We start from the raw sequence: 26,685 nt of genomic DNA, 5'->3' as shown, positions 1-26,685 counted from the left end.
TCTTGGATATAATTCTGCAATTACAGGAGAACAGCCCTGTAGTTAATGGATAACTGATACAAATTATGCTGAAGCAAGGGAAAGCTTTTGAATGTTGAACATGCTGTATTTGTTTTAGCACTTGTGGCAATATTCATGCTTAGAAGGCAAAGCATTTCATAAAGATTAAGTTCCCTTATTCCCATTTTACAATTGGAGAAATTGAGTTATAAAGAAGCTAATATTTTGCAGTTCATATTCCTAATTTAAAAAACAAACAAAACCTGTGTGTGTGTGTGTGTGTGTGTGTGTGTGTGTGTGTGTGTGTGTGTGTGTGTGTGTGTGTGTGTGTGTGTGTGTGTGTGTGTGTGTGTGTGTGTGTGTGTGAGAGAGAGAGAGAGAGAGAGATGGGGGAGAGGAAAGGAGGGGGGGAGGGGGGAAACACGCTCCCTATGGTAGAATTTATGTGATCTAAAGTAGCTTTGATTACTGATCTGAATATAGCTTTGATATTTTTTGTGAGTAATTTCATTAGATCTCTTACATTGTTTTCATTGACATTTACTGTCAAGTACAAGACGCTCTTATTGATGTCCATAATGCTCATATTTTGGGCATAGTGTTAGTTGGAACACATGGTTCCCTGAAAGCATTACCAGTAATTGTGCAGGGTAGAGAGAAAGTAACTGCATATACAGTAGCTATGGTTGGTCTCCCTTCATCATCTCACATCCTTTCAGAGATGCTGCGTTCTTGTCCTGTGGACTCCTGTTTTTCCTGATCTTCAAGACAGCACCTTCCATCTGGGGGTTTTCTGTCCCGCTATTGGCCATAATTTGTAACTCATTCATGTGCTGCATATAATCAGTTTTAAATTAATCATACTTGGATCTGGAGATTTGAGACTAGAACTCAGGTCCTTCAGCTTCCAAAACTCAGGTGCTTCAGCTTCCAAAACACAGGGCTTCACCACTTAAGTTCCCATTAGTAATAGATCTTTTAACTTTTCTTTGGGCCTCCATTAGAGGGCATATCTCCCACAAAGTGAGGAAATTGCAAACATGCTCTGGCTTGTGGAGTTACTGTTGAGCAATGTGAGGTTTTACTTCCCCCTACTGCTTCAATATAGCATTACAAAAGTTACTTATAAAATGGTCTGTAATTGTATAGATGGGTCATGCTCTTTGTCTGAGAGCATCCTGGTTCTCATGTTGACCATCTTCAGAAGAGCAGCTGGGTGAAATAAACAAGAGTCCTCCGTCATGGTAGAGAGAGAGTGGGAGGAAGACAAGTCTGTAATACAAGAGCATCACTACTAATGTGGGAACATGGCACTAAATCAAAGTGCTTCCTCTGGGAATAGTTAATAAATTCTAAATAGCAGGCAAATCTTTCCAAGTAGTTTCCTGTAAACCTGTAATTTATATGCTGGTCCTGTGCACCAGAGCGCTTAGAGTCTAGGTCAAAAGCCCCTTTGCCTGTTCTGACATTTCCTGTCATCTTTAATTGACAATTTTATAAACCAGGCATGTCTTCCTAAGCAAAGGCTGATGGGGTCTGTTTAGTAGAACAAGAGAGTGGCAAAGAGGGGTGAGAAGGTGTAAAGTTTGGATGAACTTACCTTATTACCCAAAAGTCAGATGACCAGACACTGATCTCAGTATCAATAGGCATAAGTTAACTTAACCTTGAAAAGCAGTGCAAAATGTATTTTGATGTGCTTTAGGAAGCATGGAGAAAATAACTGTGTACAAATGCATCCAAATAAATTTGTGTTATCCCAGAGGTTAGCCCCTGTTTCTCTTAGGTCCTCTCAAATACACCAGAGAATCTCTGTAACTAGGTTGTAACACTGGCATTTGACTCATTTAGCACATGTGGTTGAGTTGTGTTGACACAAACATTTTTCACAATACAAACAAGTGTCCACTGTGTTTCTGTCCACACCTACCAGGCTGCTTTGCCATGTCGTCTTTCAGAGCAGTCTGGATACATTTGGGCAGCTAATGCCTGAGGTGGGAACTGAGTACCCAGAAGTCATGCACACAGCAGCAACGGGTGGTGCATTCTGGAATGTTCCACTGCACAAAAGACTGTGAGGAAGGACAACCAGCCAAACTGGCTACACAAGTGCTCTTTGAGTGTGCGTGTGTGTGTGTGTGGGGGGGGGGGGTGGAGTTCCATTTGCACAGCAAAAGAAGTGGGCCAAATGAGTTACAAGAAGACAGCTATGTGCTAGCTGTGTATACTGGCAGGGAAGGGAGCATTCCTACCTGCCATAGTTACTAAGAAAGCATCAGCCGCATTGTGTGTGTGTGTGTGTGGACAGAATGCTTGTTTAGAGCCACCCAAGCTTGATTGGTTACAAACTGTAAAGTAGATGCGGTGATGGCACTGTCCTTTATAGGGATACAGAAGAACTTGTGTCTCTATGGATCTTTTTTTCCCCTCTCTTTTTTGATTAATTTTTTTCTCTCAGGCTGTTCTTCCTTCCGTTAGCTTCTTGTCTTGGGCTCCGTGACTAGGGGAAAAAAATCTGTCATCTCTAGGGTGGGTTTCTTGGAGCATTTTACGGTTAGTTTCAGTGAGGGAATGCGCAAAGTGTCTTAAAACTAAGCTTTCTTGTTCAAAACTTACTTGTCTGTGTTTAATTTGTGCATACCATAATAGCAACTGTATAGCAAAGTTACCTGTGTGCAGTCTAACAATCTGAACCCTTAAGTTTTCGTCATAGTTGTGGGGATCTTCTTAAAGAAGGAATCAAAAAGACATTTTTCTGTCTTTTGTGGAATGGTGCTGAATCCTGCATTTGTGTTTCACGGGATGGCCACACATTTTACTTCCCCTGTGCCTGCCTTCACTGATGATTCAGCAGCAGTGAGACATGACCACATGCTTGGTATTTGCATGCAAATGAACACTCTAAACATCTTGCTTTGCTCCAGAATTGCCATGTCCTAGTACTACAACAATTCACAGCTTTTTTTAATGAAGGATATTTTGTAAGATCTACAGGTTTTACCTGCAAAGTAAAAATCTTAGGAAGCTATTCCCACTTTTACGCTCTATGATTGAACAGAAGTGTTTTAAATTCAACATGCCAGTTTAGATTGTTGTAAAGATTTTTGGGGTAAACAGTACATTTGGCAGCTGAGCAGTTCACTCAAGCCAGCTAAGAATTTGTTTGGAGAACCAGGGCTGGCCTCATCAGATTTCCCACCTGTAAATTAATCTGCTAATTGGTATGCAAGTTTATTAATATATAAAGCATAGTCCTCTACTGGTGCTTGTATGCAGAGGTGGGAAAGATGCTACAGTACTGTTCTTAAATTCAAAATTGACAAATTTTGTAATTGGATTTAGTTTATTTCAGAGTTTGTAGTGTTTAGTGCATTTATGTGGCCAGAAGAGAAAAGACATTTGACTTTTGTGTGTGCAGATTATTGCCCTCATTGTGTTTTTCATAACAGGTGGAGTATTGCTTTTTTCCATTGATGTCAGTGTTGTGTACTAAATTCCTGTGCCTACTGGCCTTAAACAGCTGGTGTTACGCTGTATGGTGCTGGTCTCCATCCATTTGTGGAAAAGCATAACTATGTAACACATGTAGGAAAGCTGGAGATGAAAGTAGTTGCAGTAATGCAAAATATTACTGCCAAGCCAACTGGTTATCTTTGATTAACCTGCTTTACAGCCCAGCATGCGTCTTTGAACACAGCACTGGGTAAAATACCTTAGCAGGTTTCATGGGATCTAGGTAATCATTTTAATGTCACAGGTACCAACCTTAAACTTAATACTTTGGTTTAGCGGTCTTTGGGTTAAAGGAGTTCATAAATTCTCCAAATTTTGCCTAAGAAATTGCTGTCTAGAGGAGTGGTGAGAAAAAGACAGTTGATTTTAAAGCTCCATTCTTTATACCAATCCATGTTGAAACTAATTTTGGTATACAATGAATTAATCCTGGGAGACGGAGTTCACAGGTATTTCATAATACAGTTGAGAGCAGAATTTTTTAAAATCGGCTTCAAAGAATGCACAGCAGCTGCCTTTGGAGAGTATCAGAACAAGGTTTTATTGCACTCCTAAATGCATTTATATCCACTAAACACAGTGAAAGAATGTTAACACTGATGCAAAGCGAAAGACATTCACAAGTAGGAAATGTAGCACATCATGGAGTACCTGGAAATGGAGTATAGCACTCCTCTACATGCTTTATTGGGCCCTGTTGTGCAGAAGGCCACTTAATTATTTTTGTTCGTTAATGTTGTCATTTTAATTTAAACTTTTGTATTGTATTCTTGTATGTTGAATGAAGACCTATGAGATTCCATGGAAAGGATAATCTTATGTTAACTTTAAGATAGCCTTTAGTGAATTTCCTCACTTTGTCACCCCACCCTCCTCCCTTTTACTCCACGACAAAAAATATCTTACAGTTGTTCTGCTCAGAAAAGTGACAGTGTAAAAATAGCACTGCCATACTCTGCAGAACTGCTCACTGTGTGTTCTCAGTTGTATCTGCTGACTTGAGTGACAATTTCTTTGTTCTGCTTTTTGCACCTGTTAGATTTAGCTGTGTTTGGTTCCAAGTCAACCTTCCATATGGATATCAAATAGAATTCCGGTAGCAGTAATGTCCCACATATGTCATCAGTTTCATCTAACCCTTAATACATATAGGGTTTCACAGAGTGTTTTGGTGCCCAGTAATCTGGTATAGTCCAATGGACTCTTATGTATTTGCATGCTCTTCCAATATCCTAAATTCAACCAAGTATTGCACTAAGTGCACCCACTGCTGGAGTCTATGGAAATCAAAGACCTAACTGAACATTGTATTCCAAATGGAACTTTTTGAGTACAGATAGTAACTTGAATGAATTTGGGCTGAAACCATTTACATGTTTTTTCAGATTGAGGGGTTTTGTTGTTTTTACGGTTTTTTGTTTTTAATTCCCAAAACTTGTTTGGAGCTCCTCAGAGGGCAGAGTTTTGTTGCTCTCCGGGAATAGTCTGCACCTCTGTATCTTACTGAGATCCATCATTCACATTTAATTAAAAAACTTTTGCCAGCATAGATATGTCAGTCAGGGGTATGATATTTTGACATAACTATACTGGCAAAAGTCTTATGGTACAAGCCCTTATATCAGTATAGTTTAGTTTATTCAGGGGAACAGGTATAAGCTATACTGGCAAAATAACCCTTTCTGCTAGTATAAGTTGCATCTACACTAAGAGAGTTTGTAGGTGACAAACCCTTTCTTTGTAAACAAGGCCAAATCTACATCTCTGAGGCAGTTTTCCTCTGATTTGTATCTGCAAAGGCTTTGGCATCCTTAGCACAGATAAAATAGCTATACTTCTTTCTCAACCAACCTGGAACAGAATCACATGGCCTGGGAAAATTTTCAGTCAGTGTGGCATGCTCATATCCAAGCCCCTTTAAATATGTTATCCAGTAGTTTTTTCAAATAGGCTGCAGTACTGAATATTACACCTCATCTATTCAGTGGTGACAATTGCGTGGCTATGCAGTGCATGACTTTGGCTTGTTATAATCGTGGTTTTTTCGATTTAAATGAAAATAGTTAATAGGGAGTTTAGACCTTGTAACAATTGCAAATTCACCCTTGTTTAAAAAATGTCTAACCTTTAAAAAAAAAATTAATGAAAGCTTCAAAAATTGTCTTTTGTACCTCAGGGCTTGTCTACACTTACCTCCAGTCAACTGCTGCCGAATCTCGGAGTTACACAAGCTACGCAAAAAACATGCGTAACTCCCGTTGACTTCTCTGCTTCTGTTCTGCGTGCCATCGATGCAGTGCTACTCCACTTGAGAAGGTGGTCTTAATACATCGATTTCTGGATCAACTGAATGGGTCTTCACTGACCGCTCAGTCAATCCAGAGAAATCCATCTGACGGCGGTGAATTTGCTGCCGTCAGTGAAGACGTAGCCTCAGAAAATTGCTTAGTTTTTATTCACCTTGAGCAACAATGTTTAGAAATATTTCCCAAGTGCAGTTCAGCTAGGAGCTTGCTGAAGTTGCCCAACATTCAATTGTTTTACCAATAATTCCTTTCTGTGTGGGGAGACAGACCTCTACTGACCGAAAGAATACTGTGACCAAAAACTCCCTCCACCCCCAAAGGTAGCTTATGGCATGGCTTCAAACAAGTTTGTAATATTGTAATGGTATTTGGTGCAGTGCAGGCAAACAATGTTGCAGCCATGCTAGGCTCCAGTTAGCCCAAAAAATCCTAACAGAGCCAGTCTCTGTGGCACTGATCCATCCATCCTTTACTTTTGTGGGGCTGCATGTCGGCACAGGCGCCCCCGCGCCCACCACATGAATAGCTTGCAGGATCAGGGCTTTTACGGCTTGTAACCCGTAATGAAAACTGCCTACTCTTAAGAGTTTGAATAAAGGTTGTGCGTTGGCCACAAGCTTAGAATTCCTACTGCTTGCCAGCTTGTCACAGCCTTGGTGTTTAATTCATTTAATAATCGAGCCTATAGTCAGCGGCTTATTTAATCTATGCTCTGAGATGGAAGCATCTCTTAATAACTTTGAAATTGCAAAATATTATGTCCACTTTTCATAGTTTCCCTTCCCTTTTGGGTGTCTGACATAATTGGACTTTGCCCTGGAGGATAAAAAGGAATCACTTAAGTGGAGTCTTAAAGTCACTTCCTGAAAGACAGTTGTCATGCTAACCTTCTGTAGACTGCTCAACAATGAAGTTAAAGGATAGACGAGATAAGAGGCTGATTGTAGCCAACTGCTTTGAGTATACAGAAGGCCTTGTAGTTATACAGCTGCATGTTTCATCAAATAACCATTTCATTGATACATGATCATTAAGTAGAACAGAATGATTCTAATAAAGCAATTTAACCTCTCCCCTCCCCCAGCCCTACTCCTTTTTATTCCTCTGTGGTGTTGAATAACAAATGGGCACGGAAATAGAACCATTTAAGCCTTTACAGTGGCCTCCTTGTAGTAGTATTATGCAGCATTTCATTTAATTAGTTTATAATAAAGAGGTTTTTGGTCATCTTAGGCTTGGTTGGGGGGACACGTGTGTGGGTTCTGAATAATGCATTTTATTTATGAGAACACAGAATCTTTGATTTTTTTTTTACCCCGTTTTTTTAATTTGATGGACTTTGACAGGAGTATTTATTTGTAATACTGATGAGAGGTTCCATTGTATAGTGGTAATGCCAGTCTCCAGTTGTAGGATATTACTTTAGATGATGTCAAAGAGCTTTACAGATATTAATGAATCATTGTAATGCCCCTGTAAGGTACATAAATATTACCCACATTTTATAGATGGAAAGACATAGTAGTTAGGTAACTTGGCCAAGGAGTCATAGAGCAGGGAGTGGAACCCAGGTCTTCTAACACTTAATCATCTTTTTTATTCGGAGACTGCCAAATAAGCCATTATAATCCCTTCTCTTCAGGGGATAGTAAGTGTCATAGAAGTGTGCTTGATGCTGGGACTTTATTCAAAGAGTCAACTTTTAAACAAAATGGAGTTTAAATATTTCTGAGTTACAGAAATGCATGGGAGTGCATAATATTGTGATGCAAAGCCTTTCATCTCCATGCACTAGCTCTGTCTATCCAGTTGGGTTTGGTAGCAGTTAGGGCTATCAAAAGATTAAAAAAAAATCACAATTAATCACGAGATTAAAAAGGTGATTGCGATTAATTGCAGTTTTAATCACATTGTTAAACAGTAATAAAATACCAATTTACATTTATTATAAATATTTGTGGATGTTTTTCTACATTTTCAAATATATTGATTTCAATTACAAACCAGAATACAAAGTGTACAGTGATCACTGTTTGCTATTATTTTTATTATAAATATTTGCATTGTAAAAAAAGATAAAAGAAATAGTATTTTTCAGTTCACCTCATCCAAGTACTGTAGTGCAATCTCTTTATGTGAAAATGCAACTTACAAATGTAGAATTACTATTTTTTACATAACTGCACTCAGTAACAAAACAATGTGAAACTTTAGAAACCTACAAGTCGAAGTAAGAAGGGGCATACAAATGTTTAACATATCTGGCACATAACTATCTTGCAACACCGGCTACTCTAGTGCCATGTGAATACCTGTTCTTACTTTCAGGTGACATTTTAAATAAGAAGCAGGCAGCATTATCTCCCATAAATATGAACAAACTTTTTTGTCTTAGTGATTGACTGAAGAAAAAGTAAGACTGAATGGACTTATGAGGTGAATTGAAAAATACTATTTCTTTTATTTATCTTTTTTACAGTGCAAATATTTGTAAAAAAAAAATAATATAAACTGAGCGCTTGTACACTTTGTATTCTGTGTTGTAATTGAAATCAGTATATTTGAAAATGTAGTAAAACATCCAAAATTATAGTAAATTTAAACTGGTATTCTATTATTTAACAGTGCGATTAAAACTGTGATTAATTGTGACTACTTTTATTAATCTAGTTAATTTGTTTTGCGTTAATTGTATGCACTAACTGCGATTCATTGACAGCACTAGTAGCAGCTGAAAGATGGTGCTCTTTGTTTGCTTCTGGGAAACAAATTGACAGCATTCTGTTCTTCAGTGAAAAGGTTTTCACTTTGCAACTGGTCACTCATAGAGAATTTTGGTGGGTAAGAAGTGAACAGGCACGGAGATTAAGCTATCATCTCACCTTTTTAGAGGTGGGTACCTCCAGGTCACGGTTGGGGAAAGTGTATGAGTTAGTGCTGGAAAGTTTGCACTGTACCTGCCTATGCTTGACTATAGGTAGATTTCACTTTTCAGGGGCCATGCATACTTGCATTAAAACTTTTATTTTAAATATGAAACTACTTTCTCATCTAGATCTTAATGTTCTTGCTTTGTGCTCCTAAGCAGTAGATTGCACTGATTGTATTGCATATTTAATACATAAACTTCCTCACACATCCCATTCATGTTGTTTGGCTAAACTTCCAAGTATAATGCTGAGGTTTTGCCTGGTGGATTCGTTAATAGCTAAAATACTATTGCCATGTCAACTTTCAGAATTCTGTAACAAACCAAATAGCTAGTGGTCTGTGAACATCTCATTCTATGGGCAGGACAATAAGTTACTATAATGCTGAACCAAAGTATGATACTGCTTTCCCATCTGTGATGGCCCTCTGGTGGAAGCTGAAAATTAAAGCTAGCTGTAAAAAACACCAAACTAAAAAACAAATCAACCAAAACAACACCACACCTCAGCAATTCTGAAGATTCAGAAATTTCAACTCTACTAAGACCCTATGACTTGAAGAGACCTGCTTCAGCTTGGTGCTGGGATTGACCAATAGTAGCCCTCCCAACTGCAAGTATTTCAGTGCCACTCTTCTGGAGTGGCCCAGGCCAGCGACCCCCCCCACCCCCCCTCCACACACACACAGTTCAGTTCCTGGAAATTCGACCCATCTTAACATACAGAACAGAGACTTGACCATCCACAGGAACGGAAATCAGGATGATCATCACCACAGAAGTGAAGATGTAGAGATGGTTAAGTGGTTGGACACGCCGTGATAGAAAACCGAGCGAGATTGTAAAGGACCTAGTGTGGGTTGCTTCAATTGAAAACAAGTTGAGGGAGCCTAGGCTATGTTGACAAGGGCATATTCAACAGAGACCGAAGAATTATATTGGTAGGGTGATGCTTGAAGTGACGTTGGATGGAAGACAACCACAGGAGAGATCAAAGGCTCAGTACACGAACCAAATATCGGCAGACCTCAAAGGGTATGTCTACGCAGCACAGGAAAACTTGGGGCTGGCCTGTGTCAGTAGGCTCAGACTGTGGGGCTGTTTCATTGCTGCATAAATTTCTGGGCTTGGGTGGGAGCCTAGGCTCTAGGACCCTGCGGGGTGGAAGGGTCCCATAGTTTGGGCTCCAGCCCGAGCCCAGAAGCCTACATACAGCAGTGAAACAACCCTGCAGCCTGAGCCCCGCGAGCCCAAGTCAGTTTTTCTTTGCTCTGTAGACAGACAGACAAAGATTAATTTGCCCCACACCTTGGCGTGTGATCGTGAGTTTTGGAAGAAGGCTATAAATGGTGTAATATGAAGAGGGGCTGAAGACCTGCTAGGGACCTGGGTTTTTTCCTACCCTTGGGAATTTTTTTTTTTTTTTTTGGTTTAAAATACCTGTAGTGTGGTACAATCGGGTCCATTCCAGTGGGAAAACATTTGCTCTTCAGGGTGTTTTTCAGAGTCCTGGGTATAAGTAATCCGTGGCATGGATATGTTAGTGATAGATGGAGAAGGGGGTGGGTGATACAGAGACAGGAATATCAACCAAACTTTCCCTTCGGTCTGATGCTAGAATTTTATCAAGGGGCTCCCGGGACCCCTCCAGTATCATTGTGTTTGTCATCTTCAGAGATGAGACACTCAACAGATATCAGTGCAGTTGTTTCTGCTTCAGCATCTCTTTATCTCTAGGAGATATCCTGTAATCCCAGCATGCCCTCTCACCTTGATAGGTATTTACAGACATATTTACATGGTTTTCTGGCTCTTCTGATCAAACGCACGTCCAGATTAAAAATCCAATTGTCTCTTCCAGCAATTCTCTCATACACTTAATTATATTTCAACATCAGCTTTAATTTGAAATGGGAATTTGAAATGCAGAGTGACTTTATTGTCACAGTATGCTGTGAATGAACCCCAAGCTTGTTTTGTTTTGTTTTTTGTTTGTTTTTTTTACTGCGACAGAAGCCTGCTCATGCAGAACAGCTTTTCGGAGCATGCCTGCCACCTGCACCCCTCTAAAGAGTGATTGACTGTGAGTCTATTAGCTGCCTGCTGTGTTGCGAGATGGCAGCAGCCTGCAAATGAGAAGGCTTTGACGAATAGAACAAAGATCACTATGGTCTCTGAATCAAACAGCACTGTAATTGTTTATGGCGAGTTGCTGTACGCAAGTGTTTTTTGTTTTTAAATGGCCCCATAGCATTGTTGCCCTTGAATGAAGATGATGATGATGATGAGCTGCTGGAAGATCTGGATTTGGTACTTACATAGGCATTGCAGCTATATTTTGATGCAGACTGTGGCACTGCGAATGTCTTGCTTCTAGGATCATCAGACTCATTAGTGTCCCTCTGCTCTGCCATTTATGCAGACATTTTCATTGAGTAGCACATTTGATCTTGAAGGTTCTGAAGAAACCAGTTCATCGAGCTTTATTAGATGAGCATGAATCCTTCCTCTTTTGTTACTTAGCAACTTTTGGCCGTCACTTATTTCCTAACACTTGCTTTGGTTTTAGACAAGCTGAGTCAGATATATTTGCGTGCTGTTTGGAAATGACTTAAACATTAACCACTCTTTTGCAGTACTGATTAAGATCAGCAGCTTTCACATTTATCACTTACAATGAGAAATTGCCTGGTGAATTCAACATTGTGAAGAAGAGAGAAAAATAAGATGAGCTAGCTGGCATTATACGGTATCATATTATCAGATGCCCTACCCACTACGCAGCAAGATTTTAACAAACTAAGCCTCGCTAACCATTGACAATTTCTCCCATTCCCTTCTCTTTAATATTCAGCGACAGTTAATTTCATGTGCTAATGCTGCTTCTCCTTGTCACCGTTGACTCTACCCATTTTTCTTCGTCTTCTATAAGTTCTAGACTTTATTTTCTAACAGGCATACAAAAATGTGGATGTTCTCCTCACTTTCCTTTTCAACTTTTTAGAATAATTTTCATTCATAGATTGAAATTTACACCCAATGTTTGCAGTATTTTTTAAAAAAAAGCTTTCAAATATATACTATGGTTCTATAAATACTTCCAAAGGACATGGAAATTCAAAAGATGTGAGGATGTAGTTTAAAAAAAATAAAAAGTTCCGCCACCCCAAAATCAATGTAGCTTTCTGGAAAAACCCTATTTTTGTCAGACCTCTGAAAGAGCTTGTTGCAGTTAATAGTAAATACTTTGAAAATCTGCGAATGTGCTTTGTTATAAATAAGCAGAAATAATATGTAGACCTTGTTTCATATAACCTTGTTGTGTTGACATTTGTATTAACCATATATACACCATCCTTGTGTGTTGAAAATGCATATTTATATTTGTTTGTTACTGCTACTTAGGTTATAATAGTGCTACCTGGCAGTTTTTATTTGTTCCCTTATTTATTTTAGCTGACCCTTATTCCCCATTTTATTTCCCACTTACTGTACTTACATGGCTCTTCCTCTTCTCAAGGTATAGGGTTAGGGAAATATAAATATTAACCTATAGAAACCCTAGAATACTTGCATTCCTGTTCAAGTTTCAGTTCTTGCTTAATGCAACGTTCCACTGTTTCTTGACTGATAAGTTGCTCTGCTAATGACAATGGAGAAAGTTTTAGCACTCATTTCTCAAGAGACCTTCCTTGAAATCTCCAGCAGAAGTTCTGCTCCATTAGGACAAGAAGTCCTGTTCTTTTCTTGTTTTTTAGTGACCTGGTAGTTCTCTTTTAGGGGGAAAGGAGAATAAGACCATACTGAGATTATGGAGCAAGAAAGATGCCTTAAGTAGCAGAAATAGTTCTTCACTGTGGGAAATGAGGGGGTCTGAAATTTTCACAATGCTTTTTGGTACCAGTCTATACGTGTAGTCACAGCTTTTGAATGAACTGCAGTGTTAATGAGAAGACAGATCTGCCTCCACTGGAAAGACCCATTCAGGTCTGCATATTTCGTTCACTCGTATTTGCAAAATTGTTAGTTATACTACAGCACCTTAACTTATAAATGTTAGTAAAACTTTAAACTACTGTGTATATTCATTATTAAATTAATTCTATAAAGGAGTTCAACTCTGAACATGTTCAAAAGGGTAAACAAAAGGCCTCTGCCATAATAGGAGCCAGAAAAATAAAATCCATGGCACTTTGTGCAAAATATTTGCAGTTTACTTCTGGGTCATAAGGTGGGCCCAAAATTTTGCTTTGTGTGAAGAATTTTCCTGAAATAATTTTAACATAAAAACATGACTTTTTTGGCTACTTTTTAAAAATGTAAAAATTGATTTTGAAAATGAAATATTGACCACACTGAACTTTTCACTCAAAAATAAACTTTTCCCTTAAACAGTGTAGTTTTTAGCAAAACTCACAGAATTTTCACAGTATATTGCCAAATCAGATCAATATCACAATCACAATGAAAACCTTACCCATAACCATTTTAAAATCTCAAAATGTATTTCACACAACCCTGGTGAATATTTTAACGAATTTGTAGGACTTTATGTAGAAGTTTGTATTGTGTCTGAGATGCCATAGCTTGGTTTACATATAGTTAGGGCCATATGGCTGTCAAAACAAAACCGAACACTGAAAAGGCCAAGATTATTGTGTTTAATTAAATTATAGAGCAAGGAAATTTTTGCTTTAAAAGTAAAATACTTTTGGGAGAAAAAGTCCTGAAAATGAATCATTTGCTATCAAGAGAGGCTATCTTTTGTAGGCACTGAAATGAATGAATGGGTGTGTAGCGCAAATAAACAGCGCCATCTTCTGGCAATATTTGTGAAGTGATAGATGCACGGTCTATAACTATAGATGTGTTTTATATACAGGATTGGGTTGGGGGAAGCGTTACCTGTGCTGAAATGGGTGTTTTTAATATCAGAACCTTTGCAATATTGGCTGTGAAGAATGTGATCAAAAGAAATTAGTCAGAAGCCCTGGATATGTTGTTTCAAGATTTTGGATTCTCTCTCTCTAGACTAGACACTGGCCTGATCAGTGTTTATGCTACGGTTCCCTACTCTCTCTCTCTCCTCTCTTTACCCTGCTTCTTCCTCCTACACATCCAGCTCTGATCTCCCAACTTTTGGGCTCCCTTTGGATTCCTTCTAAGTAACATGTTGAGAGTATGTTGATCCTGTATGTATTTGTGCCACACTAAAGCCTCTAGAGAGAAAACTATTTTGTCGTCTTGTTAATCTAGTTCTGGGCTCCTGGTGAGCAGAAATATGTATCTTTTTTCCTAAATGTCGAATATTGCTTAGTAGTTCTGCTGTTATAATAGTACATGACACTTAATTTTACAATGTGATATTTAATTCAGCTTCTATCTACATCACAGTGAGAGATTCCCATCCCAGGGATCCCTGTTCCTTAACTCTCTTGTATTTCGTTTTCAGGTGGTACCAGAGAAATTGGGTCTGCCCTGACGAGAATGTGCATGAGACACAGAAGTATAGAGTCCAAACTCAGGCAGTTTTCAAGGTGAGCAGTTGTACAGCCTGGCCCAAAGCTTGGGAATCACTTTTCATTGGTGAATGGACTGCAGTCAAAATGTAGTTGTTACACAGCCCCTTTCATTCAGGAGCACATTAAGCTGTTTACCAGTGTTGGCTTCCAGCTGACCTCTGACTTAAAGTCACTGAGAAGAGCTTTCTTTTCTCTCTCTCCTGACAAATTGGACTTTATAGAAATAGAGAGAAAAGGATTTAGCTGCTCATTCTGAGAGTTGGGCTTGCCAGCTCAAGCTGCTCTAAATGCTGGAAATTCCTGTCATCAAAGTTATTGTAGCTCAGCAGTGAGCAGTCAATTCATGATGATGAGGACTGGGCTTAAAATTTCAGAAGCTTAAGTGTCGTCACTGAGTTAAAGCAAAAGCAAATACTTTGTTCCGTCTTCTCAAATGCATGAGAACCCAAATAACCTGCAGCCAAGAAAGTTTGGGAGCAAACTGACTTGAACTAAACTCCTCCGCTGCAACTCCTCTCAGTAGATTTCTACAGAAAGTAGAAATAGTGGGATGGGGGAGAATAACACAATCTTCTTGTGTGTCATGAAGAAAGATATGCTTAGTTCATTTATCATAGAAATGAAATGCATACTTTGCCAGTGGTAAAAAGAAATAATGACTTGCCGTTTCTTTGGCCTACATAAATCCACAACCACAACTGGAACTCTCAGCAAAGATGCCAGTAGTTCACTGGGCATGGAGACTGAATTACCCCAGCACCAGGGTCCCCACTGGTGAGGGTTGGGGCACATGCATAGGGCAGAATAGAGAAGCATGCACTGCTGCTGTTTGTGCTCTGTGTGTGCATTATGTATTTGTACGATCTTTTTGGATAAATAGAAGCCCGTAGTCTCCAGGACATCAATCTAAAGCGTTTTGCAAGCACTGACTTCGGCAAGCACATGACAAATGAAAAGTCTAATTGCTTATATTGGCCTTGTTTCAGGTCACTCTTCTGGTTGATATTCTATTCCGTGCTGTTCCAGAACTTCTGCACATTAATTCTGGTTACCCTCTTATGTGGGTTTTTTAATTGTCCCATCTTTGGCTTTCATCCAACCAGAGGAATTTGGGTCACATCATAACAACTATTTAACCATTTTATTGTGTAGCAGGTACTCTAGACACACTAAGGTTTGGATATTTGCATTCCATGGCACTATTAACTGTTGCAGTAGAATGAAATACTCCAATATTGACCTTGGCTCTGGATATAGAAATAAGGGCATCTGCAGGATTTGATTGCTCTTTGTGTTTTTTCAACAAAATTAGTGCTTTAATTGACTGTCTGATAAACCCACTTCAAGAACAGATGGAAGAGTGGAAGAAAGTGGCCAATCAACTGGATAAAGACCATGCAAAAGGTAGTTATAGAGGAAGAACACTGTAGTATAATAGGACAAGGTTAACAAAGGATATCTTCCTAACATGGCTCTTCTCCTTTTACTGGGTATTCGGGAAACCATATTAAATTTGCTTAAGTATCTATACTAATTATCCTCTCTTCCAATTTTAAAACTACATAGCAAATATAGTTAGCTAATTCTTCAAACTTTACAGGCTTAAATTTGAGGCTAGGTGCTGAAGGGTTCAAATGAACTCTGTAAAGCAATGTTTTCAGCATATTACTAAACTTAGGTGAATCTTCTCTTGTAAATTTAAGTCTGGCATGGCATTTTTCTCAGCAGTCTCTTGCTGTGTGATGCCTTGTCATGCACGCTGCTCGGGACATGTCACCCACCACTCAACAGTCATGGGATATGCAGGCTATTTGTAAGAGTAAGGCAAGCTTCAGCCAGACCACCCTCCAGATATTGGGTGGTCTTGTAAAGCATTCGGTGTTTTTTGTTTTATATCCCATTGGATATAAGAGATGAATATTCAGAGAACTTGGAAAGCCATCTGTTAGAGGGCAGGACAAGCCAGCTTCCCACTCGGCAGAGCAAGAGTGGCAGGGCTGTTCTGTCGAGGGGTGATCTCTCTGGTGGAAATGCGCAGCAGGGGGAAGAGGGAGGCAGTTTCGCACAGCAGGAGCTGGTGGCTGCTGGCAGAAAAACACTTCAGACCTATGAGGCATCACTTTGGGGACAGTTGACCTCTGACATAGCCATTTGAACTTGTTTCTGTTTTGCTTTTTGCCTTCAAAATTTAAGTCCTTGGGTCTGTGGAACAAAGCAAAATCATGCTTGCTGACCTGACAGTGCCGTGAGCATTCAGATCAGGGTTTCCTGCATGGCTGTGCAGTTCACCATACTTGTTGCACTGGGAGCAATTAAGACTGCTGTGGAGGCAGAGCAGTCCTTGTAGGAAGAAGTGCCTCTTAACACCCAGCTGATGTTGTGGCCTAATAGAAGCATCAGTCGCTGAAAGAATTTTCACCCTGCCCTTCACCCTTGCAACCACAGAGGTGTCTGGGGGAGATTTAAGCAGAGACACACACTGGGCAGGAAAGAGTTGCAGAGATCCTAAATGTGGGGTTCTCCAAAGAGTGGAGGCTGGGACTCAGTGTGGCCTAATGGACAGAGCACTAGACTGGGGCAGAGGAGACCTGGGTTCAATTACTGGCTCTGCCACTGGTCTGCTGGGCGATGTTGAGCAAGTCACTTCCTTTTTCTGTCTCAGTTTCCCCATCTGTAAAATTGGGATAATGATACCGACCTCCACTATAAAGCCCTTTGAGAGCTATTGATGGAAAACACTATATAAGAGCAAGGTGGTATTGCTGTTAAAACAGATGCATACTTGGGACCAAAAAAATTTGCCAAAATCGACCAGAAGTTGCATTGTGGGGGGAGAAGGAGGAAACGCAAAAAAAAAAAAAAGTTTTGCCTACCTCTAGATGTGACATCTCTTCCCTGATTTTCAAAGGGGGTAGTAAATATAGTGTCTTTTCTGTCTTACCAAGAGTAGATACTAATTTTTGAACACAAATGTTCTGAGGCCTGTCAAAATCCTTCTGTGTTCCATTGCTGTTAGTGGATAAGTCAAGAATCAAGCTAGTTCTCTCATTTAGCTTTGTGTTCTCCACTGATATTTCTGTAAAGACCTAGTTTATTTGGTTAAAATGTCCATTGTGGGTACGTCTACACTGCGATAAAAGACTTATGGCACAGAAGCAGTTCGCTCATGTCAGCTGACGCAGGCTGACTGGGTGCAGGCTGTTGGGCTATAAAATTGCACGATAGACATTTGGGCTTGGGCTGGGACCCGGGCTCTGAGACCCTGTGAGTTGGGAAGGTCTCCAGCTTGAGCCCAAACATCTACACTGCAATTTTTAGCCCCACAGCCCAAGCTCCACGAGTCCGAGTCAGCTGACTTGGGCACTGAGATTCAGTGCCACAGGTTTTTTATTGCGTGCAGATATATCCCTTGAGCACTATTTCACGTTAAAATGCTCTGTTAAACCAAAGCTACAGACACTACGCAATGCCAGTCTAATTTTTAAGCTGCTTTGATCAAAAGTGAATATATCTCTGTGCTAAAATTTCTAGTCTAGGGAACAGTTATAGTGTCTCAAAACGTAGCCTTTTTTTTTGTAAAACAAAGACTGAATCAGATATCAAATGTGTTGATATAAAGACTGTGTTTTTTAGAATACAAAAAAGCCCGCCAAGAGATAAAAAAGAAGTCATCAGACACGCTGAAGCTGCAGAAGAAAGCAAAGAAAGGTAACTTTCTCCATACTTTTACCATTGAGGTACTTTTGTGAAGGGTTCATTGGCAAAGATTGCATAACTATAGGATGTTCTGTGGAAAAGCCAACATTCTATATAGTGTCACATCTGTTGTGCACCTTCATACACCTCATCTGTAATGGTGTTCTAGTAGAATCATAAAGCTGCTGTTTTAAAATGCCTTAAAGTGCCTGAAAATCTCTGTGTACAAAATGGATGAGCATATAGGGAGTTTTTTTAAAATGGAACTTTTGTGTAGTCTTTTTCATGTTAAGAAACTGATAGAGTAGTATGACTTTTGCAGTGTTATACAGGCAAAATTTCCTGAAAGCTTCGGAATAGTATAAAAAAGCCATTATGCAAATATTCTGAAGTAGTTATAGCAGGAAATTATGCTGTTTCTCCTTTTCCACCTCCATCTTTTACAACCTATAATCTCCTAAACCTCCCATTATTTGTTACAAGATTCATAAAATGACAGCTGTAGGAAGCTGGTATTGGTTGCTGTCAGAGAGTGCACTTAGCAATAGTGAAAAGCTAAAGAGGAGGTAAAGAAGAGCAGCACAAATGTTCCCTCCTCTCCAACAGGGAGCTATTACCAAGCTCTTTCTCTCATAATCCATTAATTGTTGAATAGCAGAAGCTGTGGCTTTCATGGTGGTTTATTTTTTTCCCATTGGTGACTGGTCAGTGCGTGATTTTAAATTTGTACCTGCCTCAAGTTAGAGAGTGTCAGAGAAGTCAAATTCACAAACCTGTAAGTTTCAGATTCTTATTACAACCTCCACATGCTTGCAAAACTGGACTGGAAAACTTGCAGGAAGAGCCTTTTGTTATTTCCTGGTCCTTTGCTCTCCAATATCAGCTGGGCTGGAAATATGCTTTGGACGATTTCCATGTGGGAACTTATGCTTCTGATCCTGGCTGAAACTGGAAAGTGTGGACTCAAGAAAAGTGAGTGGTGGGATGTGGTGTTTCCTTAACTTTCCACACCTCAGAGATTCGGAGGAATTCATGTTTTATCCAAGGCAGTTTACGCATCCCTAGCTTTCCTTTTTGACCATTGAGTTAACAGAGTTTATGAACAAGTAGTCTAATGGATAATCATGTGACTAAATTATTTCAGAGTAAATAAATTGCTCTTGAAGCTTGACTAACTACATAAAGGAAGAGTGGAGGGGAAAGAAAAGAAATAGCAAAAGGCTGCAAAATAGGGGGTTAGCACATTGGATCCAGCAGTCTTTGTATCAGGAGTTCTTCTGGAGGAAGTCCAATGTCAAAATATAGCCTCTGTTTAGGTTCTTTCTGTGGTTTTTGCTTTGTTTCCTCCTTGTTTGTGGAATTGGCTGATTTCAGCCTAATTTTATCAAACTAGGGTATGGTATTCCCCTCTCTACCACCTGCATTTCCCCCTTGTTACACCTAGCAGGTTACCCCTTGCTCTCTCCTAGGCCAGCAGGAGCACTAAGTGCTGCAGAGACTCTCTGGAGAGAAGGAACACTTAGCTTCGTTCTCCAGCAGAGAGGGCATTATGTTCAGTTCTGTCCTATACAGGTTCTTATACCATGCTTATCACTGTAGTATCTGAGCACCTTCCAGAAATGCATTAAGCAACGTGACTTGTATGTGTTCTCTTATCCTGTCCCCATGAGGAGGAGTGCATACAGTGGAGTGCGTTGCCTTAATTGTTTTTTTAAAGAACCGAAGCTAGCCAAGAGAAGATCAGCTCAATGTGGTGTCCTGTTTTACTTTGTGAAAGGATTAAAAGGGGGAATGGAGAGGTACAAAGGCCCTTTACGTTAGTGTCTTCATCCTGACGTGGATTCTGTGGCGATAATGCTGTGACTAGGTGCTGGTTTAAAAACCCACTCAGCCTTTCTGCATTTTGGCACTCTGCGGTATGCTGTCAGACTCCTTCCTGAATCACCCATGCTGGTGTGCAGTGCATTCTTGGGACACTTCAGATCCCAGAGTTGTCTCTGTCTTGAACATTCACTTGGAACCAAAGCTTCTTTAAGGTAGGAATTGAGGGAGACTGGGGCGGGGGGACAAAATAAATGGCGACGGGAACGGTAAGGGAGGTTTGAAATGAGGAGAGCAAAGGAGGCCAGCCCAGAGAGCCAATATACAGTGAAATCAGGATCCACCATATTTCTTAGGAAATCTTTGTCATTCTCTTTACCTTGAGACTTGTATAAAACAAACTAAAGCTGGTATAGAAGTGAAAAAAATGAATTCCTGAGCCTGTCAGCCCAATGGATGTCTCACACAATGGAGAGGAGTGTAGCTACTTCCTCTAATATTTTGAAAAAGCAGCAAAGTTTGGAAGAAAATAGGAATCAGGCACCTTTTCCTCTCCCTGTCCACTGCCGCCCCTCCCCCCCCCCCCCCCCCCCCCCCCCCCCCCCCCCCCGATACCCAGACTTGAAACATCAAGACATTGTCCTTAAAATAAGATCCATGTCTAGCTAATGGCAGGCATCATGAAGACAAAAATGTTCTTATGCTTCCTCCTAAATATCTGCTTAATATGCCTCAGTTCTGACTGCATTATTCTTACTATCAGTCTGCAGTGTTTTATATAAAGAAACTCTTGGTTCCTAATTACTGATCTCAACAAAGTCAGAAGCTGAGTTTCCACATAGTTGCATGGAATCAGAACAAATATAGGCTACACAAGCCATAAGAAAAGATAGACCAAATACATTCAATCCTCTTTGAATTCTAAGGGATGAGGATGAAGGAGGCATGTGTTAGGGCAGAAGATTATACTCTTAAAACGCTGATCCGAAGCTGTCCATATAGTTTGTATTCAAAGCCAAAAGGAGTTTACTTTCCAATTCAGTTGTGACAGAAAGCTTGCTAGGAAAAGCTTCAAAATTCTGGCACTAAATTTTACCATAAATGTAATCTAGATCCAGATCTCAGCACTGCCTTATGGGCCCATCTTGGATTGCAAGGTTTGTTAAAATATATCTGAGGAGTGGTGAGGAAGGTGGAAGATTATCTAATTTGTTGTTTTAGAGTTCCCACAAGTGTGCTAGGAACATCACAGAAAACAAAAGGGATAAATTCCTGCTTGAAAAGAGCTCAATTTAAATGAGGGATGTAACAGACAAGTTAGTTTATGACTAACAGGGAGTGGGAGTGGGAAAGAAACACGGGCGACAGACACACTGATATGAGTACATGGATACTCATTTGACACTTACATGTCTCATGATGTTTTTTGGTTTTTAAAGTTAATACACTTACTCCCCAGTTCCCTCTAGAGATTGTGGTTCAAATTCTGCTTCTATCTAGCATGGAATTAGCTTAGTGTTGTCAGTGTAGTGCCTGCTAGAAGCTTTGACACTTAAACACCCCTATTCCATAGGGATAATTGTTAATGGGGATAAATGTGTTTCCTTTTAAGGTGAATGGGAAGCCCTTAAGTACTAGAATGCTAAAGAGAATGAATGTTTTTAGGATTGTTTTTTCCAAATTTGCAAAAAGATATTTGGCAAAATGGCAGGCCTTTTATGGAAAGGGAAATGGAGGTTTTGCAATGTTCTTGAAAATCTTACTGATTTTGTGCAATTAGGTTTTTTTTTTTGTGGCTGCTTTATGACAATGTTATTAAGACCATAGGAAATGCATTTGCAGTCTTAATTGATCTACATTTTTCATTTATATTTGTTTGTTTCCAATGAATGCAATTACTGTTCCATCTTTAAATTGCTCTCCTTTTTCACATTGTGCTCTTTGGCCCCAAAAATAAGCCCTTCCCACTTCTGTGTACTGCTTGTGCATAGGACCTGATTCAGTAACACACTTAAGCATGTGCTTAAGGTGGTGTGTGTACTTCAGGTGTTGTGATGGAGCAGGGTCTCGGGGCAGATCCCCAGCTGGCATAAATTGTTGTAGCTACAGGTGTGACCATTTTGGAGCTGGGGTGAGTTAACGTTGTTAGACACATTATAATTAAAAATCATTCTTTTAAATTAACTAAAATCATGAATAACCTCATAGATTATAATTGAAAAAATAGAAAATCTACTTACATCTCGCTAGACTGATCAGATTTCACTATTGTTTAATTTGTGTTTGATAGGTTTCACATTCAGGGTCTGCGTGGCACATTGTGTTTAGTTCAAGGGTTGCAAATACTGCAAGGGAAAATGATTAAATCTGAAGAGTTTTCAGCTTCATTTAGTTGGGGGGTTGGGGGGGGAACCAATTAATAGTCAAACACCCTCCCTGCAAACCTCCCCCCAAACTCATTTTATAAAACTTGTACAAAACCTGCATTTTGGATCTGAACTGCCCAGTAAAGTCCCTCTTTGAGCACTACTTACACTTAATATACCTGAATCGGAACATCTCTCATCCCATCAGCAGCTGGTGTCCTAGTTCATGACATGTTGTGCTAATGGGTACTTACTTTTAGATATTGATTCTAGGTACTTTTTTGAGTTACTCAGCAGTTCTTGAGAACTTGCTCTTCAGAATTTGGGTGTATATGAGATTTTTTATTAAGTAGCTTTAGAAGCTCTTTAAATTCTCCTTTTTTTGTTAGATGAGATAAAATGGTCCCAATTTTAGGATCCCTTTTGTCAGATGATTTTGACATTGTGATGTCTGAACATTTATCACTGCTGTGGAATACAAAGGATGATTGTGTACCCTGCACATATGCTGAAGGGAGAAAATAAATAATTGCATGACCATATTATAAGTGGTGGCAGCCATATAAATACTTAAATAGATTAGCATTTTGTTTAAGTTCTCTTCGCTCCATTTGAAGTCCTTTTAGTATGCAAAGCTCCCATTAACTCTCACTGGAGTTGCAAGCAGGTAAGGACCTCTGATCAGGTCCAATTCTAGAATGAGTCTACACTAGGATTTTCCCCCTTCGATTAAGCATGTGCTACCATAGCTGCAGCTCCACCAGTGGGAATGTAGACAGAGCTGACTGTGCAATACAAACAGGCTTGGAGTAGTGGGTGGAGCTAAATTGGAGGTAACAACTTTTGGAAACTTTAGGAGAAAACTAAAGTGTAGACAAGACCATAATGCCTAGGAACATCTTATTTCTCACACCTCTGTCATGTAAACTCTACTGAAAATAAAGATGAAAATAAAGGTCAGGGAAATCATTGGCCATTGTTTTGACATTCCTTCCTTTTATCATATTTAAAGTCACAACTTGCAGAGGGATTATTTCCCGTTCATGGTAGCAGCCATCTGGCATTGGTTTTTACTGCATCAATGTTTAGCTAATAAAATTGCAGCAGAAAGCATCGTGGAGTGTGCTGTAGCAATCAGTGCAATATGGGTGTGCAGCACTGCAAGAACGTGAACTATTGTTCCATGTGTCACTGCTGCTTTAAATAGAGAGGCAGGGAAAGTTAGACCAAAGGACATCTGCTTCATTCTAGTTTACTAACTTAACGGTCTGATAATTATCTATATGTATTGTGTGTTAAGGATCAGCTACTATGTTCTTGCTATAAGTTAAAGTTGATTTTAAAACTTACTAAATGGATTTAAAGTTAAACTCCCTTTAATAAAACTACTTGGCTATTAATGGGACGTTCGTTCATTGATGAACTGTTGTGAATCAATGCTAGCAGTTTTTCCTTGATAAAAGAACATGAAGTCAAAGTAGTGTAATCTAAACTGACTCACTCTCTTGTCCTGGAACTGATAATGATGTATAAATACTAGGAATGCTGGAATACCAGTTTGACTTTTTTATTTTCCTTTTTGTATCAATTTTGTATCCTGCAATTTCTCATCATGGGCACCTCCCTGCCAGCTGAGGCTCTGGGTAAGTCTGTGCTGTGCTGTATCCCTGGTGGCTGGTTGGTTGTAGTCCTTTCTGTGGCCTCTTTATGGTTGTCTAGTGTCCACTAGCTGCCTAGACTTTAATTTCTAATTAAAATAATAAAATTAAAATATCACTTATTCTCAATGATTGTGAAACTCAACAACTATTCTTTTAATTTTTATTTTCTTTGCATCTAATTGGAATGCTGTAAAAGAAAAAGTCTGTATTATAGTAGCAAAATTTTAGTGGTTTTTTAGAAAGGTTAAATCATGCACTGGTTAAATCATGCCATGCTTTTCAGAGAAGTTACATTAAACATTCAATCTGTCATGTTAGGGTGATGTCCAAATAACTTTTTTTTTCATATTTGGCAGTGTGATTTTTAAAGTCTAGAGCTTAAAGTCTTTAGTGGTGTTTTCTGTAAACCTGTGATCTGAATCCCTTTTCAACAAACTGCATGCACCTTCTATGATTGATTAATAACAAATTGTATGTGACCTTTCAAAGGGTTGGAAATTGGGTTCTTCTTTTCTGCTGCTTGACTGAGTCTTAAATCTGTTGAATCAGAGGGCCATCTTCAACCAGGATACTGGAAGTTGAAAGTGGTTGGATTGCTTAGTGTCTTTTAGGGTTACAGTATTTTTCTCCTTTTTGAAAATGTACTTTGCATTCTTCCTGAGCTTTCTAAATCTATACATTTGCATTACTTGGAGCTGGCCTTGTAGGGACAACTAACGTTTTTTTCAGCGTTAGGGACTGATATACCTCATCTTATAGTCACTAGAAAGACTCCAACTGATTTTACTGTGCGTTGGATCTCGAACTAGTTTCTGAAGTTAGCAGCGGCAATAAACTGTGCATAACAATTGGAAGGCAGGTGGAAGACAGTGATGTTGTTTGAGTCCAATTGAAGATAATGGGTCAGATCCTCACGTTCAGGAGCATGTCTCTCTGCACAGACGAATGTTTGAGAATCACTGATGATATCAGGCAAGATGATAGGAAAAAGAGGTAGCAAGTCTCAGAGTGGCTGGAAGGTACATTATGGCCTAATTAATGTTTTGCTAAATAACAGAAGTGGTTGTTCAAGTAGATGCAACTGTGTATTCTATGTAGGTGTTCGTGTGTTCAGAGAACTTTGCCTAGTTTGACCTTTAGGGGTGGCACTCACACTGGCCACAAAAGGCTGGCATTGACCCGATCCCCTCACTGCCCATGGCTAAAGTCAGAGCTACATGTTGTATTTTTCATCTTGCACTTTTGGTCTCAGTTTCTGAGAATTTTTTTCTTGTTTATAGCAGTTAGTAGTACCGTAGGTTAACTCCAGTGTTAGTATAGTGTTAGAGTAGTTAGCTGTCCTGTGTGATGCCCTCACCAGGGTTCAAGCATTGTCCATTGTGTTTGGGGGTCATCCCTAAAAGTGATCTGTACACAAGGTGCTTGTTGTGTCTTGGGGAAGGATACCTTAAAGAGCGGTGCTCCATCTGCACATCATTCACAAAGAGGACTCAGGTGGTGAGAGACTTGCAGCTGCGTGAAGCCCACTTTGGCACCGAGGTCCTCGTCTGATTGGCAGTCACCTTCAGATCTAGCAAGTGATACTGCTCTGCATTTGGGCTCTGGCATTTCCTCCAAAAGGAAGAGGGTCATTCTCCCTCCTCTGGTAAAGCAAGGAAGAGGTCCTATAAAATGAATCGGGCCCATTCCAGGGCTCAGTGAGACTTCTCCTTATCTTCTCCAGCATGTGGGATGGAGCAAGTCTGTCTGTCGATATCCGTACCACTCCAAGAGCCCATACCACTGACTCCAGTTCCAGCCATGAGGTATTTGTTGAGTCCGATGCTGATGACATCGGCACTGGCGTTGACTGTCTCCATGCTGGCAACATACCAAGTGGCATCAGACCTGCTTTGTCTCTCAGTCCTGGACTTCTCCACTGGTTCAAGAGTTTGCTGGTGCCATGGCTTTTAGTGCCTTGTCCTCTGTTATGCTCTTGACACCTTGTGGCTATGTTGTAGAACTGCCAGGCTCATCAGCACCATTGCTGACATTGCTCAAGCTTCAGACTGTGGAGTTGAGGCCAGCACCAGGCCCAGCACTGAAGGCCTCCTTGACATTGATGCATCCTTCGGCACCGTCCTTGTCTTGGCAGGAGATCACTTTGTCAAGTTGGGTACCGCCCTTAGCCTCGGTAACGACACCTCTGTCGGTATTGGGTGAGAGTGTCTCTCATTCGGTTCCACCAGTGCTGATCCCCCATTCCTCTTGGGCACCAGTGTAGTCCCATATTGGGCTTCAGATGAGTCAGACCATTTGTTTTCCCCATCGGGGTGGCACCAGAGAACCTCTTGAACCCCTCAGGATCCAGGTTGGGGTCACCCTCCCCCTCGTTGTCATATAGGCACCTGAGATCACCCTCTGATCACCATCAGTACCAAGATCAGCATCTGTCCTGCAATCAGGACAGAGCTCTTGAGTCCCTACTGGCCACCAATGCCTTATCCATATGCTCAGTAATCTCCTTGGGAAGCTCCTCGGTCCCTGAGGTCCCACTCCTCATCCTGCTCCAGAGTGCGATTACCAGTCCTGATGGTGGCTCCGGCTCCCAAAGCTGCAAGTGACTGCTGAGCCTGTTCCCTGAGGACCTCCAGGACTGTTCAGACCAGATCCTGTGGTGCAAGAACAGGATCCATCTTTAGCACAACAAACTGCCTCTTTGTTCTTCCCAGATGACTCTGCCATGCCAGAATGTCTCTCTCCCTTGGAGACCAAGGACTTTAAGGCTTATCAGGACCTCCTAAGGTGTGTGGCTGCTATCTTGGGTATCCAGGGAGAATTCCGGCAAGAGAATTACAGATAAGCTCTTGGACATTTTCCAATCATCTGCTC

At 40.2% G+C, this 26,685-nt stretch overlaps 1 protein-coding gene across 6 annotated transcripts in view; it reads left to right on the top strand.

The window, feature by feature from the left end:
* MTSS1 (MTSS I-BAR domain containing 1) overlaps positions 1 to 26,685 on the top strand; it is a 164,924-nt gene that overhangs the window by 105,429 nt on the left and 32,810 nt on the right. For all 6 annotated transcript variants that reach the window (XM_067531314.1, XM_067531330.1, XM_067531306.1 and 3 more), the window contains exons 4-6: positions 14,201 to 14,285; positions 15,583 to 15,674; positions 17,904 to 17,978. In XM_067531314.1, the coding sequence (XP_067387415.1) occupies positions 14,201 to 14,285; positions 15,583 to 15,674; positions 17,904 to 17,978 (252 nt within the window). The remainder of the gene's footprint in view (positions 1 to 14,200; positions 14,286 to 15,582; positions 15,675 to 17,903; positions 17,979 to 26,685) is intronic.

This window comes from Emydura macquarii, unplaced genomic scaffold (genome assembly GCF_026122565.2).
Source record: "Emydura macquarii macquarii isolate MOO-44397 ecotype Brisbane River unplaced genomic scaffold, CSIRO-AGI_Emac_v2 contig_369, whole genome shotgun sequence".
Lineage (NCBI taxonomy): Eukaryota > Metazoa > Chordata > Testudines > Chelidae > Emydura > Emydura macquarii.
This window is presented reverse-complemented; position numbering and strand designations above follow the sequence as displayed.